Source organism: Hyperolius riggenbachi, chromosome 2 (assembly GCF_040937935.1).
Source record: "Hyperolius riggenbachi isolate aHypRig1 chromosome 2, aHypRig1.pri, whole genome shotgun sequence".
Classification (NCBI taxonomy): Eukaryota; Metazoa; Chordata; class Amphibia; order Anura; family Hyperoliidae; genus Hyperolius; species Hyperolius riggenbachi.
In genome coordinates, this window is record NC_090647.1 from 528,448,973 (window position 1) to 528,469,672 (window position 20,700).

General features: G+C 45.3%; 1 protein-coding gene across 2 annotated transcripts in view; it reads right to left on the bottom strand.

The window, feature by feature from the left end:
* The window catches only part of CRYBG3 (crystallin beta-gamma domain containing 3), a 294,639-nt gene that overhangs the window by 10,204 nt on the left and 263,735 nt on the right, over nucleotides 1-20,700 (bottom strand). For both annotated transcript variants that reach the window (XM_068270638.1, XM_068270637.1), the window contains 3 exons: nucleotides 20,244-20,370; nucleotides 17,870-18,009; nucleotides 2,592-2,715 (listed from right to left, as the gene is read on the bottom strand). In XM_068270638.1, coding sequence (XP_068126739.1) covers nucleotides 2,592-2,715; nucleotides 17,870-18,009; nucleotides 20,244-20,370 — 391 coding nt within the window. The remainder of the gene's footprint in view (nucleotides 1-2,591; nucleotides 2,716-17,869; nucleotides 18,010-20,243; nucleotides 20,371-20,700) is intronic.

Here is a 20,700-nt window from a genome sequence, read left to right on the forward strand (position 1 = left end):
AATGAGATACCTCTTCTGACTCCCACCTGTACACACATCTCCCCTCCTACCCCAATGAGATACCTCTTCTGACTCCCACCTGTACACATGTATCCTCCTACCCCAATGAGATATCTCTTCTGACCTCACCTGTATACATCTATCCTTCTAACCCAATGAGACTTCTCTTCTGACCCCCACCTGTACACATCTACCCTCTTACCCAATGAGACACCTCTTCTGACCCCACCTGCACACATCTAACCTCCTACCCCAATGACACACCTCTTCTGACTCCACCTGTACATATCTAACCTCCTACCCCAATGAGATACCTCTTCTGACCCCACCTTTACGCATCTGTCCTCCTACTCAATGAGACACCTCTTCTGACCCCACCTGTACACACATCTCCCTTCCTACCGCAATGAGACACCTCTTCTGACCATCAACTGTACCATCGACTCTCCTACCCCAATGAAACACCGCTTCTGACCCCCACCCTGTACAAATCTATCCTCTTACCCAATGAGACACCTCTTCTGACCCCCAACTGTACACACATCTCCCCTCCTACCCCAATGAGACACCTCTTCTGACCACACTTGTACACACATCTCCCCTCCTACCCCAATGAGATACCTCTTCTGATCTCGTCTATACACATCTGTCCTCCTACCCAATGAGACATCTCTTCTGACCCCACCTGTATACATCTATCCCCTAACCCAATGTGACATCTCTTCTGACCCCCACCTGTACACATCTAACCTCCTACCTCAATGAGATACCTCTTCTGACCCTGCCTATACACATCTGTCCTCCTACCAAATGAGACACCTCTTCTGACCAACACCTGTACACATCTACCCTCCTACCCCAATGAGATATCTCTTCTGACCCCCAACTGTACACATCTACCCTCCTACCCCAATGAGATACCTCTTCTGAACCCACCTTTACACATCTGTCCTCCTACCCAATGAGACACCTCTTCTGACCAACACCTGTACACATCTACCCTCCTACCCCAATGACATATCTCTTCTGACCCCCAACTGTACACATCTACCCTCCTACCCCAATGAGACATCTCTTCTGACTCCACCTCTACCCTCCTACCCCAATGAGACACCTCTTCTGACCCCACCTGTACACACATCTCCCCTCCTACCCAAATGAGATACCTCTTCTGATCCCGTCTATACACATCTGTCCTCCTACCCAATGAAAAATCTCTCCTGACTCCACCTGTATACATCTATCCTCCTACCCCAATTAGACATCTCTTCTGACTCCACCTGTATACATCTATCCTCCTACCCCAATTAGACATCTCTTCTGACTCCACTTGTACACATCTACCCTAATGAGATATCTCTCCTGACCCCCCCCCCCCCCCCCCCTCAGTCAGAGGCCACTTCACCTGTAATAATAGGTAGCCAAAATGTGTCCATCCCAAAATATATAAAATAAATATAATAAGCAGCCCTCAAATATAGATAGGTAGCCAAAGGTGCACTCCCCGTTTACTCCAGTATAGGTAGACGAGGTGGCCCCAGTTTAGGTAGCCACACCCAGTACAAGTATCCAAAAGTGTATCCCCCCTCCCTTATAGCACAATGGTGTCGGTGGGGGTATGTAGCTTCCTACTGCCTCCCCCGTCTCAAACACTTACAGACCTACAGATTAGAGGCGACCTGGAAAGAAGAGAGCAGTACACGGTAACTGTGCCATACACTTCAAATGCAAGAAGTGAGCAATGACATCACTTCCGTGTCTGAAGTGTACTCCGTGGTCACTGTGCCACTTTGCTTCCCTCTGTTCACATTGACGCTGATCTGAGTTCTGTGTGTGAGCGATGGTGAGGCAGTGGTGGCCACACATGAAAGTGCACACCTGGTGAAGGCCCCTGCCATGGGTGAGGCCCCAAGTGGCGGCTTGGTTCACCTGGGCCTAGCAGCACCCCTGAGCTTGTGATCCTGTAATCCCTCCATACATGGTAAACATGGTACCAGGCTTCTTCTAACGCTGGATACACACGGTGCGTTTCCGCACTCGATTTTCCACTCGATTCCCATCAATTCGTTTTTTTCCAACATGTCCGATTTGCATTTCAAAGTATCATTAGGTCGATTTGGCATACTTTACATGCGAATCGACCTAACGATCCATCGAAATGCAAATCGGACATGTTGGAAATAAACTAATCAACGGGAATCGAGCGGGAGATCGAGTGCGGGAACGCACCGTGTGTATCCAGCATAATACAGGAAGGGGGGAGAGACTACTCTGAACCAATCCACAAAGCAGAATTTGCTTTAGAGTGCTGAGAACAACAGAGTCTCTTTGGGAATGATAATGCCGGGGATATAATACTGCAGCACTTCATCCTGGCTTATTCTGATGGACAGGGGAGAGGGGTTTAACATTTGATCTACTACCCAAGGTCAGTACTTGTCAGAGAGCCTTCAACGTTGGACAGCTTATAGCTATTAGTCTTGAGTTGATATAACTTGACTGTTTACCTCTTATCTTTATGAGCAGTGCTATCTATATTCTAATGGCTTGCCACCATGTGATTGTTGTGTGCGTCTCAGACCTCCCTTTACCTGTTTGAGGGGACGAAGAGACCCGATGGCTTTCCAGCCGCTGAACTGTGACCAGTTTAGGATTTGTTGGGGATCCAACAGCATTTGTCTTCCAAGGAAATTAGACCCTTCAAATGCGATCCACCTAAAAGAGAATGCGTATGCAAGTTTAGGGGAAGTCAGAATCTCTTATAATAGGGGTCAAACTAAATACAAATAAATGTGTGTATTTTATGTAAGACCAACACTGTTAAAGTACAATAAGTCACAGTGACAGGCAGCCTATTGGGCCAATCAAAGTGCGGGGATCTCGTTCAACAAAGTCACTGGACCCGACAGGGTACAGTGCAGGACAATTGGAGTGGCCATCCGTTTTGGGAGTGAGCAAGTTAGTAGTGCATGCTACAGCAGTAGCGTGCCTACTTTGAAAATGTTACTTGCGCTGCCACACTAAGCTGTGCTGCTTGAGCAATGCAGCTTAGTGAATCAACCCCTACTGATTTGTCTGAGAGCCAGATTCCCTACGCCATAGGTTCCCTACCCCTTTCTTATAGGCTCCTCAGCAGAAGATCAAGCATGAATATGATGACTACTGCCTTCTGTTGTCAAGCATCTCAGATGGCTTCTTCAGTGAGTGGCCAGAAGTCAAAGAACCATGATGTCCAGGAGCACATAGTTCATGAAAATCTACCTGTTCTTGTTGTCTAATATAGTCTAACGTATCAATCTGATACCTGTGGCATCCTAATAGGTACAATACACACACCTGATTGAAGTAAATACACAAAATGGACCAATTTGGAGGAGAAGGAGGCATAAAACATTTAAATAATAAAGAAGTTAAAAATATTGGTCTTACCAGGAGAATCAATTGTGAAAGTGACTCAACAAAGGATTGAGGCGTAGTTACTAACGGCAACCCCAATAGCAGTAATTGGGGTACACCTCAGTTCACATGGCTAAAGGGACAAAACACACCACCCAACATAAAACCCTATTTATTGACAGCCTTTCAACCCCTGGTTGCTACTCGAGCTGAAAGGATGTCAATTTGTGACATGATGTGATTCATTGTTTAGATAGATGATTGCACTTTAGCACTAGGCACTCTAGCACAAGCACTTTTCTGTACCCCTAACAAAGCCCCTATTTTAAGGGGGTGAAACATGTAGGATTTATTTTGTGTATTTGTGTCCTAATAGGTAGCAGCTGCATTTAGAAAGCTCTGTACACATGCTAGACTGCGGTCATCAGAAACTAACAATAAATGGTGGGTCGGCCGAGAATTGTCTACACAATGTGGCCCAATGTCAGTAAAAGACATGGATTATTGTCCATGTACACAAATCAGTCCTGGTGGATCGGTTTGGATTATAATATGTGTCGGATGAAAAATTGTCTAAAAATAGTGCCCCAACCACAGTGAAAAACGCGATTATCGTCCATGTTCTGTTCTGGTGAATTGGTTTGGAGGATATTGGTTTTAAACATTTGTACTCACACTTCCGGGCCCTCATTTTCACCCTTCTGATAACAATCCGATTGGGAGCACTAACTTCCGGGCATAGCTTGTTTTCCGATGATAGTGGGCTAGCGTGCATGTGGCAGTTTATAAAGCTTGGTTGCGTACCAGGAACATTGGAAAATGCATATAGCTGAGAGCCTCTATACGTTTTCAATGTATTTTCATGCAATTTGCTAAGTGTGTTTTTTGTTTATTTTCTAAATTTTTATTTGAATTTACAAAGGGCAACAGACTGCAGAAATGGTTAAATTGCACAGGAACCCTGGTACTAGAAGTCAGTATGACCATATCTCAGGTTGTAGCCTTTAAACATAAGGGATAGTACACAATAACGATGTGGGTCAAGGTACTTGACGGCGTACGAGAGAGAACGGCGCCGGAGACTTGGGCGCAGGACACAGCCAGTATATCTCCTGCGCTGCTGCGCCCAAGTCTCCAGCGCTGGATTTACCGTGTTCGACTTGACGACCCTCTACAAAAAATGTAGTTATAAGCTTTTCACATGATCCCTGCGACTGAACTATTATGGGGATTGATAATACAAGTTTTGTCATGGATTGCATGGATCTGCTTAGCATCTGAAGAAGCAACTTTGTAAACAAAGTTGTGAAACGCACATCAGGCAGGATTTTTTTGCTCAAACCCGTTCAGTGAACTGGAGTAATATCAAAAAACGATAATAGGGAAAAAGAAAGAAAGACAGATAAACAAGGTGAAAAGGGAAGTTACAAATAAAGTATAGAACGTCAGTGGTGAGGGAAACACCAAGAAAAGTAAGAAGAAAAAGATAAAAAAAATAGAAGACGGGAAGAGACAAAGCTCCCCCAGCCCACCCGACATCCCCACACTCCTACCCCACTGAACAAACCAACCGCCTCTCCTTTAGATTGTAAGCTGGCAAGGGCAGGGCTCTCTCACCCTTTGTGTCTTGGAATTGGTTATTCATTGTGTGTCTTGCAATTTGTTCTACATTGTATTTATCATGTTGCAATTGTCACTGTAATTACCAATTTGGTATTTTGTACCGGAGTCTTTATTTAGTGTACACCATGGTTTGTATTATGTACCCCATGTTTGTTCCTTACTTTGTACAGCACCATGGAATATGTTGGCTCCAGTGGCGTAGGAATCACCATAGCGGGCCCATAGCCAAAGGAAGTCCAGTGGCATTGGCCGACGGTGATAGTGGGGTCCGCAGTGGGCCCCCTAACGTACAGCATAATGTGAACGAAGCAAAGAAAAGTAGATATCTATACTGGGGGCCCCTCAGGATACCTATATTGGTGTGCTATCTATTACTGGAGGCCCCTCTGACTACCCATACTGGGGGCAACTTTGGCTACCTTTAGTGGGAAGTACTTCTGGCTACCTATACTGGGGGACTATCTAATACTGGGGGTACCTCTGATTACCAATACTGGGGGACTACCTAATACTGGGGGTACCTCTGATTACCAATACTGGGATGTTGTCTAATTCTGGGGGGTACCTCTGGCCACCTAGAAACTGGTGTGTGTGATTTTGTGTGTGTGAGATTCGATGTGTGGGGCCCAACCAAAATGTTGCTATGGGCCCCATGGTTTCTAGTTACATTATAAATCAATAATAATCTCTCTAGATCAGATATCTAAGTGGAAAGGAAAGCTGCACCTTATCCAGAGGTCCCACGCTCTCTCAAAATGCTTTTTACGGTCCATCAAAATGTTTGTCATTCTCTCAGGTACCATGAAGTTATTACTAAGAGCTTTTAACCTCCTTGAAAGGTACACTATGTTTCTCTCAGACTTTCCTTATGGTTTGTTTGGCTGCTATAAAGATAGTTAGATAATTAGGCCTGGCGTTTCCTCATAGACTTTGATTTGTAATCTAAAAGGGCAAACAAGCCACCTCAGGTATTGACTTGCCCAACAATGGTTTTATATGGGTTTTAAAATGACACATTGCACTGTATAGTCAAAAAATAGTACTTTTTTATGCATTTTTAATCTGCACCTACTTCAGCAAATTATATTTTTCTCTGATTTTCTTGAATAGTTGATGCAAGTGGCAGTCAGCATAATTTTTGAGACACCAACCATTAGAGTATAATTGGAATGTTACTGAACAAACCTCCTAATAATGAACAGCATGTTTTTCAAAATGAAAACTTAAAATTATGCACTGTTCCAAATGATTATGCATAACAGAGTTTCAAAACATTCCATAGGTTGTTCTTGGCATTCCTAAAATGCTCTGGCCACAGCTGTACAGGTCTCTGACCTTTGCCGATAGCCTTGGACAAGGTATGAGGTGAGCTGGGTCACATGACAGCAACATGGAGAGCTCCTGAGGAAGGTGCCCTTGGATGTGACAAAACCTCATTTTTTTACTTTTTGTACTTTTTTTTTGTTTTTGATAATTTGTCATGGTGTTCTTCTGTGAGAAATCCTCCTGAGGCAGGAGCTCTTCGGAGAGTCAGGCAAAAATAGATATGTTACAGTCAGCATATTCTGCCCCTTCCCACAGGTGTGACACATGGAAGAACATTATTCATATCTATTCTGTAACTATTTTGTTGTCCTGATTATACAGGCGCTCCTCTACTTACAAACAGGTCACGGGAGTTTGTTTGTAAGTTGAATTTGTTTTTTTTAAGTTGAGTCGCATAGTGAAATGTGGATAAATCATTTACTTTTGGATGACTCTGGATCTGGACATTTGGCATAAATAATCTTTGTTTGTTGTTTAACATGCTTTTCATTTGCTGGAAACAACTTACAACTATTTATACAATACTGTAGTACGTAAAAACGAAAACAAAAATAACAAAACAAACACTGTAGTGCAGGGGTCCCCAACCTGTGGTCCGTGGCCCACTGCTGGTCCGTGGGACATTTGCAGTTGGGCCGCGGGACTGTCCTCTTGCCCTTCCCCCCCCCCGCCGTCCACTACCCGCAACCAGCGCTACTGTTACCTTAGCGCAGCGGCCGCTTCCTCTATATTCCCTTCTGCCCGCGTAATAACTGATTCCCAGAAGCGCGCCCGGCGGCTGCTGTGATGAGCAGGAAGCAGGAGAGAGCGGTTCCCATAGTAACGGCGATACACATCGAAGCTACAGGAAGCCGCTGCCCTGCTTCCTGCTCATCACAGCAGCCGCCAGGCGCCCTGCTGGGAATCAGTTATTACGCGGGCAGAAAGGAATATAGAGGAAGCGGCCGCGGCGATAAGGTAACAGCAGCCGCTAGGGCACTATACTAGCTATACTGGGTCACTATACTAGCTATACTGGGCACTACCTACCTATACTGGGCACTATACTAGCTATACTGGGGCACTACCTACCTATACTGGGCACTATACTAGCCATACTGGGTCACTATACTAGCTATACTGGGGCACTACCTACCTATACTGGGCACTATACTAGCTATACTGGGGCACTACCTACCTATACTGGGCATTATACTAGCCATACTGGGCACTATACTAGCTGTACTGGGGCACTATACTAGCTATACTGTGCACTATACTAGCAATACTGGGTCACTATACTAGCCATACTGGGGCACTACCTACCTATACTGGGGCACTATACTAGTTATACTGGGCACTATATTAGCTGTACTGGGCACTATATTAGCTATACTGGGCACTATAGTAGCTATACTGGGGCACGACCTACCCATACTGGGACTTTACTAGCTATACTGGGCACTATACTAGCCATAGTGGGTCACTATACTAGCTATACTGGGGCACTACCTACCTATACTGGGCACTATATTAGCTATACTGGTCACTATATTAGCTATACTGGGCACTATAGTAGCTATACTGGGGCACTACCTACCCATACTGGGACTATACTAGCTATACTGGCCACTATACTAGCTATACTGGGGCACTATACTAGCTATACTGGGGCACTATACTAGCTATACTGGGACTCTATACTAGCTATACTGGGGTAACTATACTAGCCATACTGGGGCACCTAAACTCCCTATACTGGGGCAACTATGCTGGCTATGCTGTCGCACCCCAGCCCCCCCCCCCCCCCCCCCCCCGTAACCCACTGCGCACGACACTGTCCACTAGGAAAGCCTATTTTGAGAGAAGCTAATTATAGACAAACCGTAACCAAGAATTGAACTTCACCCCAATCAGTAGCTGATACCCCCTTTCCCATGAGAAATCTTTTCCTGTTCACAAACGGATCATCAGTGGCTGGATAGAGTACTGGTTAAGGGCTCTGCCTTTGACATGGGAGACCAGGGTTCGAATCCTGGCTAGGTCAAGTACCTATTCAGTAAGGAGTTCAAGGCAAGACTCCCTAACATTGCAGGGTGGCCTCTTGAGCGCGTCCCAGTGGCTGCAGCTCTTGAGCGCTTTGAGTCCGACAGGAGAAAAGCGCTATACAAATGTTCAGATTATTATTATTATTATCAGGGGGCTCTTTATGGCTGATATTGTTGTGAACCCCCCCCTACAGTGTGATGTCAGGACCATGGTTCTGACATCACTCTGTGGGAGCCTTGTTGCATTGTGGGAAATAACGGCTGTTTACAGTTGTTTCCAACTGTCAAAAAAGCAAGCAGCATCTCCTTCCAGTGACATCACCTGCCAGCAGTAAAAATTTCATCATGTGATGAATGTCAGAATGTAAATCAGGGAGAGGAAAGATTTTACAATGGGCAAACACTGACTAAATCATTTATAAATAATTATTGTAAAAATTAAGCACTTTTTTATTACATGATTTTCACTGGAGTTCCTCTTTAAATTACCTGTATGTTTTTCGAATGTGAAAAGAAATTTATGTAAACATAGGGAGAACTTGGAAACCCCATGCAAATAGTGTCCTGATCAAGATTCAAACCAAAGATACCAACTGATATTTAGGCCTCGTTTCCATCTGTGCGTTGCGCTGCGTGTTTTTTGAAGTGCGTTAAGCAAGAACTTCTAAAATTACATAGACTTTAATTGCAATCGTTTCCATATAAGCGTTGCGCTAGTATACATTTGCGCAACACAGAGGTGCATGCATTTCATAGCGTTTTATGCTCAATGAAAGTGAATGAGAGCGTTTATATAGCGCATAGAAGCGCATCATTTCACGTTTCTGTGCGATTACCAATCATTTTTCATCCACTTCCTGTGATGAACTTCCTGTGTGATGTCACTTCCCCTGTGATGGCAGCTAGAAGGCAGCGAGGAGGCTCTGTCCGAGGAGAAGTAGGTGCAGCTGAGGGAATGCAGCCAGGAGGCTCTGTCCGATCAGAAGCACAACCAGCTGAGGAAATGCAGCCTCGTATAACGAGACTCTGTGATGTCATTACTTGTTTATGAATAAGTTAACAAACCAATGTACGATCTCTCTTGCAACCGAAAATCAATGAAAATCATTGACAACAAACTAAGGCTACCATCTTCAAATACCATGTTGTTAAAGAACCTTGCAGAACCAGTGTTAAAGGACACTTGAACCGAGTGATATGGAGGCTGCCATATTTATTTCTTTTCACACAATATCTGTTGCCTGACTGTCCTTTGGATCCTCTGTCTCTTTAACCATAGCCCCTGAAAAAGCATGCAGATCAGGTGCTCTGACTGAAATCTGACTAGATTAGCTGTATGCTTGTTTCTGGTGTGTGATCAAGACACTACTGCAGCTAAATAGATCAGCAGGACTGCCAGGCAACTGGTATTGTTTAAAAGGAAATAAATATGGAAGCCTCCATATCGGTCTCTCTTCAGGTGTCCAGTGTAAGTAATAGCACATATAACTGAAGTTAGTGTTTGTATGATTCTCTGACATAAATAGTGCTGTACATTCTGTCAGCAGGTTTGTGTGAGAGGTTACTGTTTCTGTCACACACTCAGGTATTTGGGGACAGGGGCCGCATGGAGACATGTGAACCTGAGGCGATTCATTTGTCATGGAAAGAAACTCTTACAAGATTACACAATCCACTGGAGGAACTGCACACCAGCTGCCTCACCTGGGAACTTCCACAGCAATTTCAACAATTAATAAAAAATTGCTCGTTTTTTGACGGGCTTCAAATAACAACACAGAGGACTGCCGCCAATACACCGCAGTGTAATCCAGGCTCAGTAATACAGTCATCTTCAATAACTTACTTTCTAGACCTCCAATCTCATTAATTTCAGACTTAATTAAACCCAGGGTGCTGTTTAAACGTGAGGAACTACTGAATTTAATAAATATAACAGCACTTTTGTCTGTTTTCTTTATAGTCAGGAGGACAGCCAATATAAATGTTGCTGTGCGCTTTCTGGGAGGTAGTTGGATTCTGCAGAGGCTAATAGCAGAGCTGGTGGCCAATCAAACCCTGCTGTGTAAGAAATATAGGGCAGACTCTTAAAGTGGGATTGTCACCCACAAAACCAAATTCTATTTAAACACTGCAGTGTGTTTAAAATGCTGCCATAAATCTTTCTCTGCAATTACAAGCTCTCCAATCTATTCAGGAATCTCTCTGCTGTTATTATATTTTCTCAGTCCCACAGACTCTTTTCTGTGCCATTGCCAATGACCCTCCCACCTTCCTGCTTCTCACTGATTGGCTGAGTAGACTGCTGCATAGCTGAAATATGATCCTCTGCTCACTCATGTTTACAAGCAAGGTTGAGGTGACTCAGAGATTAGAGGAGAAAAGAAAAAAAAAGTTAAGGGAAGAAATGACATCAGGATGTAGCCTCAAACTGTGGGCAAAAGACATGGTTCCCACCAGGAACAGAATTCTCTTCATTTACTTTATAAAATTCACTGACATCAAAATATGGACAGTACAATACATCTGTTATGTAAGTAGATCAAGTATTTATCTACTTATATATGTGTGTTTTTTTCCTGGCATAGTATGGCTAATCCTCCTGCTTTAAGGTGTCCATACACACCTCGATCTACCTCTAGATCAACCATCAGATCGATCCCTCTCTGAAAGAATCTGACCAGAGAGAAATCTATTGCCTGCCCAATCTATGCAGACAGATTTCCAACAGATTTCAGCATGAAATCTATTGGGAATCGTCTTAGCGCTGCTGCCTGCCGGGCCACACCCCATGTAACATGCCTCCTCCCCCGGCCTGTGGTGAGTGTTGCATGCTCACATGCCACATAGGACCGGATTTGTATTTTTTTACCACCCAAGGCCCGCTATCACCAGCTGCCCCATGCCCAACAGCATCCAACCCCCCTGCCCCCCCCCCCCCTATTTCTTAGAAGTTGCCGTGCCCCGCCACCACCAGGCTCTTTCATCTCCACCAGCCACTTGTGCCTTCATACCCTGCTGCCAGCATCAGTCACATGCCTGTCCGTGGCATCAGGATTGTGGTGTCAGAACTCGTGGAGAGGTTGCAGCAGGAATGGCTGATTAGTGCCATTTGATCCTGTTTGCTGCACACAACACTACAAGCGCTTACTGCCCCTCAGCCGCCCTAAACAAGGCTGAATTTTCTGGTGCCCTAGGCCATGGCCTAGATGGCCTTGCAAGAAATCCACAGTCTCCCCCTGTTTGGTGTCTTTTGAATTGTTACAGCATATGCCTGTACCACATGACACCAGCACATGTAGTGACATCAGTACATGCAGCTGTGTCACATGGTACAAGCGGTCACCACATCTTACCAGCTGGGGAGTGGGGCTGGTATAACTTTGGAGGGGGAGACCCCACACTGTTTTGTTTTCCAGCTTTCCTTGGATGTTAACTTCCTTGGCTTCTGGGAAATCTTTCCTCACTGTCATACAGAAGTATTTGGCTCAGACGGCACATAACGATCAGTGCTGATTACACCGGCTTGCACATGAGGTAAATCTCACACTGTTTTAATGGATCAGGCACTCAGTAAATACTGGTAATCTGTGTTAATAAGTGCAGCTTAGTTCAACCTCAGTGAACCAAACCTATAGATAGAAATGTGTACGTAGTATTGCTCAGCACCGGACTTACATGCCAGAACTAGACATTTCCAGTTGTCGTGTGAAAAGCAGCGCACAGACTCCCCTTCTACCATATTTGATACTCAGGTAATATCGCCCATTCTGGAATGCTTAGAATCTCTCCCCAGGCTAATGGTGGAAATACCTGTCTGATTAAAATCCAAATACCTTCTATAAATATGCGCCATGAAGCAGACGGAAAAATCACTCAAAAAGAATAAAAAGTCAGACGTCCGCTTAGACCGGATCTGAAGACATACAGCTAACGTGTTGCTAGCAAATTGCGTGGAAAGCGTTCCCTGAAGCGTGTGCACCTACATTCTGTGTCTGGCTCCTCTACATGCATCCAGCCATGACACGTGTCCAGGGGCGAGAGAGTGACAGCTATAGGTTAGTAGGCCGGCAATTTTCTAGCAATGTTACACTGAATACAGGATACTGCAGGAAAGGATCATGCACACCTCTGTGTATTGAATCATCCTCCAGAGAAATATACAGCGCACGGACTCCAGATACAGTCAGGGCCGGATTTAGGCCAAGGCCACCTAGGCCATGGCCTAGGGAACCACAGGGACAAGGGCACCAAAGCAGCAGACTAAACTGGTGCAGCATTTGCAAGTTTGAAAATGCTGCAATGCAGGGAGATCAGGTGAGCGCCTGACTGCGGTACTCTGCTGCTAGCTGCCTGTGCAGCAGCCACCACCTTGCTCTCTGTGCACGTTGGCGTTGTAGCGGGCAGCTACGGACTTGGGCAGCATTGGAGACGGAGGGAAGGAGGAAGCTTCTGCACTGAAAACAAGCAGAGAAGTGAGTGACACTGATGGCTGCTGCAGTTTGGAGGCAAACTGTACTGAAAGGGGGGGAGTGGGAAAAGGAGGGATTAATGGAGTCCATCTGGCTACATATACTGGGGGGGGGGGGGGGAGGGATTAAGGGAGTAATCAGGCTTCCTATACTAGAGGGAAAGAAGGGAAGGAGTCATCAGGCTACCTATACTAAAGGGAAAGAAGGGAGGGGTCATCAGGCTACCTATACTAGAGGTAGAGAGGGGAGGGGTAATCAGGCTTCCTATACTAGAGGGAAAGAAGGGAAGGGGTCATCAGGCTACCTATACTAAAGGGAAAGAAGGAAGGGGTCATCAGGCTACCTATACTAGAGGTAGAGAGGGGAGGGGTAATCAGGCTTCCTATACTAGAGGGAAAGAAGGGAAGGGGTCATCAGGCTACCTATACTAAAGGGAAAGAAGGGAGGGGTCATCAGGCTACCTATACTAGAGGTAGAGAGGGGAGGGGTAATCAGGCTTCCTATACTAGAGGGAAAGAAGGGGAGGGGTCATCAGGCTACCTATACTAAAGGGAAAGAAGGGAGGGGTCATCAGGCTACCTATACTAGAGGTAGAGAGGGGAGGGGTAATCAGGCTTCCTATCATAGAGGGAATGGGGGGAGGGATCATGTGGCTACCTAAACTGGAGGGAAGGGGTCATCTTGCTACCTATATGGAAGGGGGCGGCTGGTGACATTGGTCTTGGGCGGTAAAGAGTAAAATAAAGCAAACACATACATAAGTAGATAAAGACTTGCTCTACGTACATAGCATATGTATTGCACTGTCCACATTTTGATTTCAGTGACTTTTATATAGTAAATAAAGAGAATTCTGTTTCAGGCATTTGCCATCTTAACCTCCTTGGCGGTATAGACGAGCTCAGCTCGCCCATAACCGCCGCAGGTCACCGCTCAGGCCCTGGTGGGCCGATTTTCTTAATTTTTTTAAAAAAAGTGCTAGCTGCGTGTTGGCGACGATCGCCGCCAATACGCCGCTACCCGCCGCGTAACAGACCCCCCCCCCCCGGGACTCCCTGTGATGTCACGACGTCGATGACGTCATTACGTTTGACACCATGGCGACGGGGGAAGCCCTAAAGGAAATCCCATTCAGAGCGAGATTTCCTGGTGGGTTTGATCGCCGGCGGCGATCGAAAGGGTGGGAGGGAATCGTCAGGGAGGGGGAAATCATGTAGCTAGCGCTAGGCTAGCTACATGATTTAAAAAAAAGTATAATTCAAAAAATACTGCTGTGCAGCCACCCTGGCGATCTTAATAGAACGCCAGGGTGGTTAATGCCCTCTGACTGAAGCCAATACTGATGTCATTTCCTCCCTTACTCTGGGTGGAGGGCGGCCAATGCAAACACAGACAGTCTTCAGACACTACCACCCAGCTCTACAATAGAAAGTGCATTGTTATTGTGTGACTCTGTAGCTTGAGAAGCATGAGAAATATCAGCCAATCAGAGAGGAACAGAGGTGTGGGAGGGGAAAACAGGAGGGAAAGAGGCTTCAGCCAATCAGGCTGCATTAGTTAAGTCTGAGGGGAAAGTAAGTACAACCCAGCATGCCCTGCAGCTTCCTTTGTGCGGCAGATGTGCCAAATAAGAGCCACGGGAACTGTGGAAAGATGTTTTATGGAGAAGAAAAGTAATAGTGATTTTCACTTTTGGATTGCCTGATTAGCATCCTTATTACTTGTTTACCAGATAAAAATAAAGAATTGATTTTTGATTTTATGCAGTTACTCTTCAAAGTAAACCTGAGGTGCAGAAACTCTCTTAGATCCCAAAGGATCCCATAGAGCCTGCGTGGTAATTGCTCAGTCCCCTCAGCCCACCGTTGTTAATGGTCACTTATATGTTAATTTCAAGCTCATTGGCCCTTATCCAATTTACTTTACAATTTACTCTGTAATGCTGGGGATACACGGGACGACCGGACCGGATCGACCCCAGCTGCGTCCCCGCCGCGTTCCCGCTCGTCCGCGCGGATCGATTACCGCTCGCCCCCGCCGGCACTTCCTTATCAGCGCTCGATTCCCTGCCATTGTCCGCCGGCGGGGGTCGAGCGGCATGATCGGGCCAGCTGAATATTATCAGCTGGCCGATACACGGTACAGAAACGCACCGTGTATCCCCAGCATAACAAAAAAAGTTCCCCAGGAGGGGGAAGCCTCAGGGTCCCAATGAGGCTTCCCCCTCCCCTGTTGCTGCAGGCAGTCCAGCGCTGGCTCCTCCGAAGTCTCCGGCAATCCTCCCTCTGACAAGGCTTGATATATTCACCTTCCCTGGCTCCAGCGGGGGCGCTGCTGCGGCTCTCAGCACGGAGATAGGTGGAAATAGCCGATCTCTGTCGGGTCTGCTCTACTATGCAGGTGCAGGAGACTTGCGTCCGCGCAGTATAGCAGACCGACAGCAATCAGCTATTTCCGCCTATCTCAAAGCGGAGAGTCAATACTGCGCCTGCGCTGGAGGCGGAAAGGTAAATATTTAAATCCCCGCTGTTCGGAGGGGCACAGCGAGACCACCGTGGGACACAGGCGGACGGGGGGAGCCTTGATAGGATCCGGAGGCTTCCCCCACCTGAAAGGAGTACCCCACAGGGTAACTTTTTTTTAGTTACAGGTTTTCTTTAAGTTTATTCCAAGTTGATATTTTCACCCCTTATCCATAAAAATGCCTTTTAAGCCCTCAGCAAACAAGAAAATACTCAGAATAGTTTTGGTGGTACTTTTCCCACCTATTTTTTGATGAGGTTGGTTAGTCATCCCCCCCAGGAAAAAAAAGTATTTTGAAATCTGTAGATTCTGAAAACAGGTCTTGTGGTCTTGGGTAGGTAAGAAGGATTTCTCGCTGTTACAAAACAAATAATGCAGTACGGCAGAGTTCACATGAAGACACAAGGCTTAATCCGGACGGGTGACTCCTACAAGCATGTACAAACAGGCGGGTCCAAATACCGGCCATAGGAATGCTCAACATTTCCTTTCACAATTTGTTTAGTTTGAAGGTGGCAATTACTCCTGTAGCTGAATGTCATATGATGACTGTTAGAGACGCCACATGGTCACTAGACCTTCACAAAGTAACACCGTGCATGCTAAGAAAACAGAGTAAATCATTCTTCAAGAGATATACCTTCAAGAGTTAAAGCATCAGCCCAAAAATAAAGCTCAACCCATTACCTTTTAGAAGACACTGCATTATTAAAATGCCCCCACAAACAACTATACAGTGGCAGTGAACGCTACTTACTCAGTTACCTTCTAGCAAAACGTTGGCATGTGTCCGGGTACTCACACAGCTACATTGTTTTTTCTTGTGGTAAAGTGGGCGGTGCAAACTTACATACGTCACTTCCTAAGGCCGGAGCTATGCATAAAGACAGCCCCAGAGGTACAAGAGTACTGACATACTATGGTACCTAAGACTACATAGTGGCAAAGAAAGTTACTTACTCAGTTACTCTCCTGCCAGACTGCGGTATGTGGCCGGGTAGCCATGAAGCTACATTGTTTTTCTTGTGGTAAAGTGGGCGGTGCAAACTTACATACGTCACTTCCTAAGGCCGGAGCTATGCATAAAGACAGCCCCAGAGGTACAAGAGTACTGACATACTATGGTACCTAAGACTACATAGTGGCAAAGAAAGTTACTTACTCAGTTACTCTCCTGCCAGACTGCGGTATGTGGCCAGGTAGCCATGGAGCTACATTGTTTTTCTGGTGGCAAAGTGGGCGGTGCAAACTTACATACGTCACTTCCTAAGGCCGGAGCTATGCATAAAGACAGCCCCAGAGGTACAAGAGTACGGACATACTATAGTACCTAAGACTACATAGTGGCAATGAACGTTACTTACTCAGTTACCTCCCTGCCAGACTGCGGTATGTGGCCGGGTAGCCATGGAGCTACATTGTTTTTCTGGTGGCAAAGTGGGTAGTGCCAACTTACACATGTCACATTCTAAAGGAGGATCTATGCATATAGAGCCAGCTCCAGAGGTACTGACATACTGTGGTATGCCCACTGTGGGCCAATCACTAATGTTTGCCAGGAAGGAGTCTAGTACGCTCTGTTCTGACTTCTACTGTTGTGGCATTTGTGAGGACGTTGATAATGGTGCAATTTACAGTAAGCTGAACATGCAATCTTTTAAAAAGGAACTGTAGGCAAAATAACACAAAGGATAGAATTGTTAATTTTTTTTCACAATATTAATTTATAAATTATTTATTCAGTGTTTTCCCGTTATAAACTCTTCCCTCTTCATGATTTACTTTCTTTTAATTTATTACAGACCTAAACATTTTTAGTCTTTGTAATTATTGTCTTTAGCGCTTGCACCTTGTCACTGGGCACTTTTCCCGACGAAGCCCCCCACTGAGGGGTTGAAACATGTAGGGTCGGTGGTGGGGTTTAATAATCTTTATATGTATCATTAATTACTCTACATCAAGTAGCGAGAGGCTGATCCTTGCAGACAAGTAGATACCAGTGCAGAGGGATTGCATGCTTACTGGTGCCTTCTCCCTCCTTTGCTTGAGATTCAAATCCTTTTTATTTTTCAGCACCTACGGTATGTTAATATATTTCATAAACATTTCTATTTAATTGTTTATTAGTCTCAAAATCAGATTTTGTGTATTCTAACATCTTTTGTTCTGTCAGGTGATCTCTGTGGAATGTTCATTTACTGAGAGTTCTAAAGCCAGTAGAAAAAATATCTGCTTTCCTAGAAAGGAAGGGGGGGGGGGGGGTGTCGGTCTAGGCTAAGTCTCAGTGGGAGGGTGGGGTTACATATCAATATATAGCAATATATAGCTATAGAAAGTGTTTCTGATGCTGAAACTAGGATATTTAACATAAAAGTGGGTCTGCTGTATCATCTACTGCATTCTACTGTCGTTACGGTTCCTCTTTATCAGTCCGTTACCCAACCTTAAGTCCTTTATATAGGAGAGGTCTGTAGAGCAGCAGAATAGTACAGCGATACTTACAGTCCCCTCCGCACCCACACAGACTGGGTATAGAAGTGAAGGTCTTCGCTCAGAACAGAGGTGACGGACTCCTCAAAATGTAACTCCCGCCCCTCACAGGAATCCAGCGCAAATAAACTGATGGACGGCTCCGCAAAGACCTGAAATCAGTTCATGACACGTTATAAATATTTACGCCACACACAATATCCTACGTATAAAAATGTCACAAAGTGTACTACAATAATATCATGGGTCATATTAAACTGCATGAGCAAACAAATAGACACAAGCTGATTTATCATGACAGGTGCCAAGAAAACAGAGGCAGAGGGAGGGCTGTTGTCCAGAACAGGAAGTCAGGGGGCGGGGCAGCCAGGGAGGCGGCACAAGGATGATATCCAATAGATTCATTCTGAAATCAGTCTGCAGTGTGTAGGGTGGTAAAGATGCCCATACATCAAACGATGTATGGGAAGATCGACCGAGAGACAGATCTGTTGGCTGCCCATACACCACAGGCCGATTCCCGATTGTTTTCAGCATGAAATCTCTTGGGAATCATCCTTTACCGCCCCCGGCACTGTCTCCTAGTGTAAATTCCCCCTTCCTCCGTACAGTATACTTTATGGCCTCTTTCCCACCAAGACGTTGCGTTTTAGGTTAAGGTCGCATAACGTGCCCCTAACGCAACGCATGGCGGTGTTGAAGTTGCACGTCAGATTGAGCAGCGACTCTCAAAGCAGCTGCTCCAGGATCGTGATGGGAAGTCTGGATCTTTTTAAGGATTCGGATCATTCGAATCGGATCATTGAAAAGATCCGGATCTTTGAACCGAATCATTTGAATCATTTTACTAAGGAAGCAGACTGGGGGTGAAATGACTAGCAGGACAGGACTTTCCCTGCACTGTACATTCTGTATGTTGCTGTTTCTTCCAGACAGACATCCACTGTGAACCGAATCTTTCATTGTGATGATCCAGATGAATCGACTCACAAAAAAGATCCGATTCGTTCATCATCCAGACAACACTATGAGTCCCACCAGGAGTCACCACAGTGCAGTGAATATTAATTAGCCATGTGGCTAGTCACTGAGCATGTGCAAGCAGTCTAACGCAGCTCTATAGGGGTATAACGTACAGCATGCTGCACTTTCATTTTACGTGCAGCGTTATACCCTAACGCAACGTGTGCACTGTGAGCAGCACATTGATTTTACAGTGCTGTGAGTTAGGCTGCATTACTGGCTGCTATAACGTGGGACTTTAACCTCCCACTGTGAAACCAGCCTATCTGTCAGTGTCGGCAGAACCGGGCCAGCGGCTGACACTGAGATGGTAAAGTCTACTGCAAGGGGCACATCTTACATTAGTGGGGACAATGCCCCATTAATGTATAAATCTCGATCAGAGAGGGACCTTATCTGATGGCAGATCGAGACAGGTGTATGGCCACCTTGACGTGGACCTGAACTCTTGCACAGGACAGAAGGAAAACAGAGAGAAGTGCACCCTCCCTCTCATCTGTGACTAAGCCCAACTGTAATTTGATCTCTCCCCATGTCAGCTGACTGCTACGGCAGATAAACTCATTTCACAGCATAGGATGTTAACAATATGTCTGCTTCCTGGAAGGCAGGAAGTGGACACACTGCAGATGTATTGCAGGATCTGTATCAGCTGCAACAGAGAAATGTTTTTCTTCAAAGATTATTATGCTGTTGTGTATCTATTAGAGCAGAGAGGAAATGTTGAGTTCAAGTCCGCTTCAAAGGATACCCGAACTGACATGTGACATGATGAGATAGACATGTGTATGTACAGTGCCCAGCACACTAATAACTATTCTGTGTTTTTTTCTTTCTCTGCCTGAAAGAGTTAAATATCAGGTATGTAAGTGGCTGACCCAGTCCTGACTCAGACAGGAAGTGACTACAGTGTGACCCTCACTGATAAAAAAAATTCCCCTTTTTACCTCTTTCTTGCTCTCAGAAGCCATTTTCTGCTAGGAAAGTGTTTTATAGTTGGAATTTCTTATCAGTAAGGGTCACACTGTAGTCACTTCCTGTTTGAGTCAGGACTGAGTCAGCCACTTACATACCTGATATTTAACTCTTTCAGGCAAAGAAAGAAAAAAAGGAACACAGCATAGTTATTTGTGTGCTAGGCACTGTACATACACGTCTATCTCATTATGTCACATGTCAGTTCGGGTATCCTTTAAGCACATTGGGTACAGTGAAACTGTGTTCAGGAGAATTAGTTTGCATGAATAAACAGAAGAACCTGTGAAAGCCGCAGGCTGGCAGTGACAGACAATCGCTGCTTTTGTTGTGACATGTTTTAAATGGAAGACAATGAGCATGTGACACAATGCACAGAGATGCTTACATAATCTATTGGCTGGATGTATTTGATCTCAGCTGTTGGACATCCACAAGAAGCTAAGTCAGGGAAGTGTCCCTCCTCCAGCACACACACATTGTCACCTGAGTCTGCCTGGTAACACAGGAGCCAGCTGCAAGGCACAAAGAGATGACAGAGATTTTATTAGCTACAACATGAAAAAAAAAACCCAGGAACCTAAGCCCCATTCACCTTCATATATTTAAAGGGAACCTGAAGCGAATACAATTAGTTAAAATAAACACATGACATAGCTGCACATGAATATTACATACTTACCTCACAGCCAGTTCCTCTCAGAAGCTCAACATTTTCTTCTTACAGTGATCCCTTCCAGTTCTGACAATATTTTGTCAGAACTGAAATACACCAGTTGCGGTCAGTTATATATCAGCAATTGTCAGTTAAAACTGAATGTGCAAGGTAATGTCCATGTTTCCCT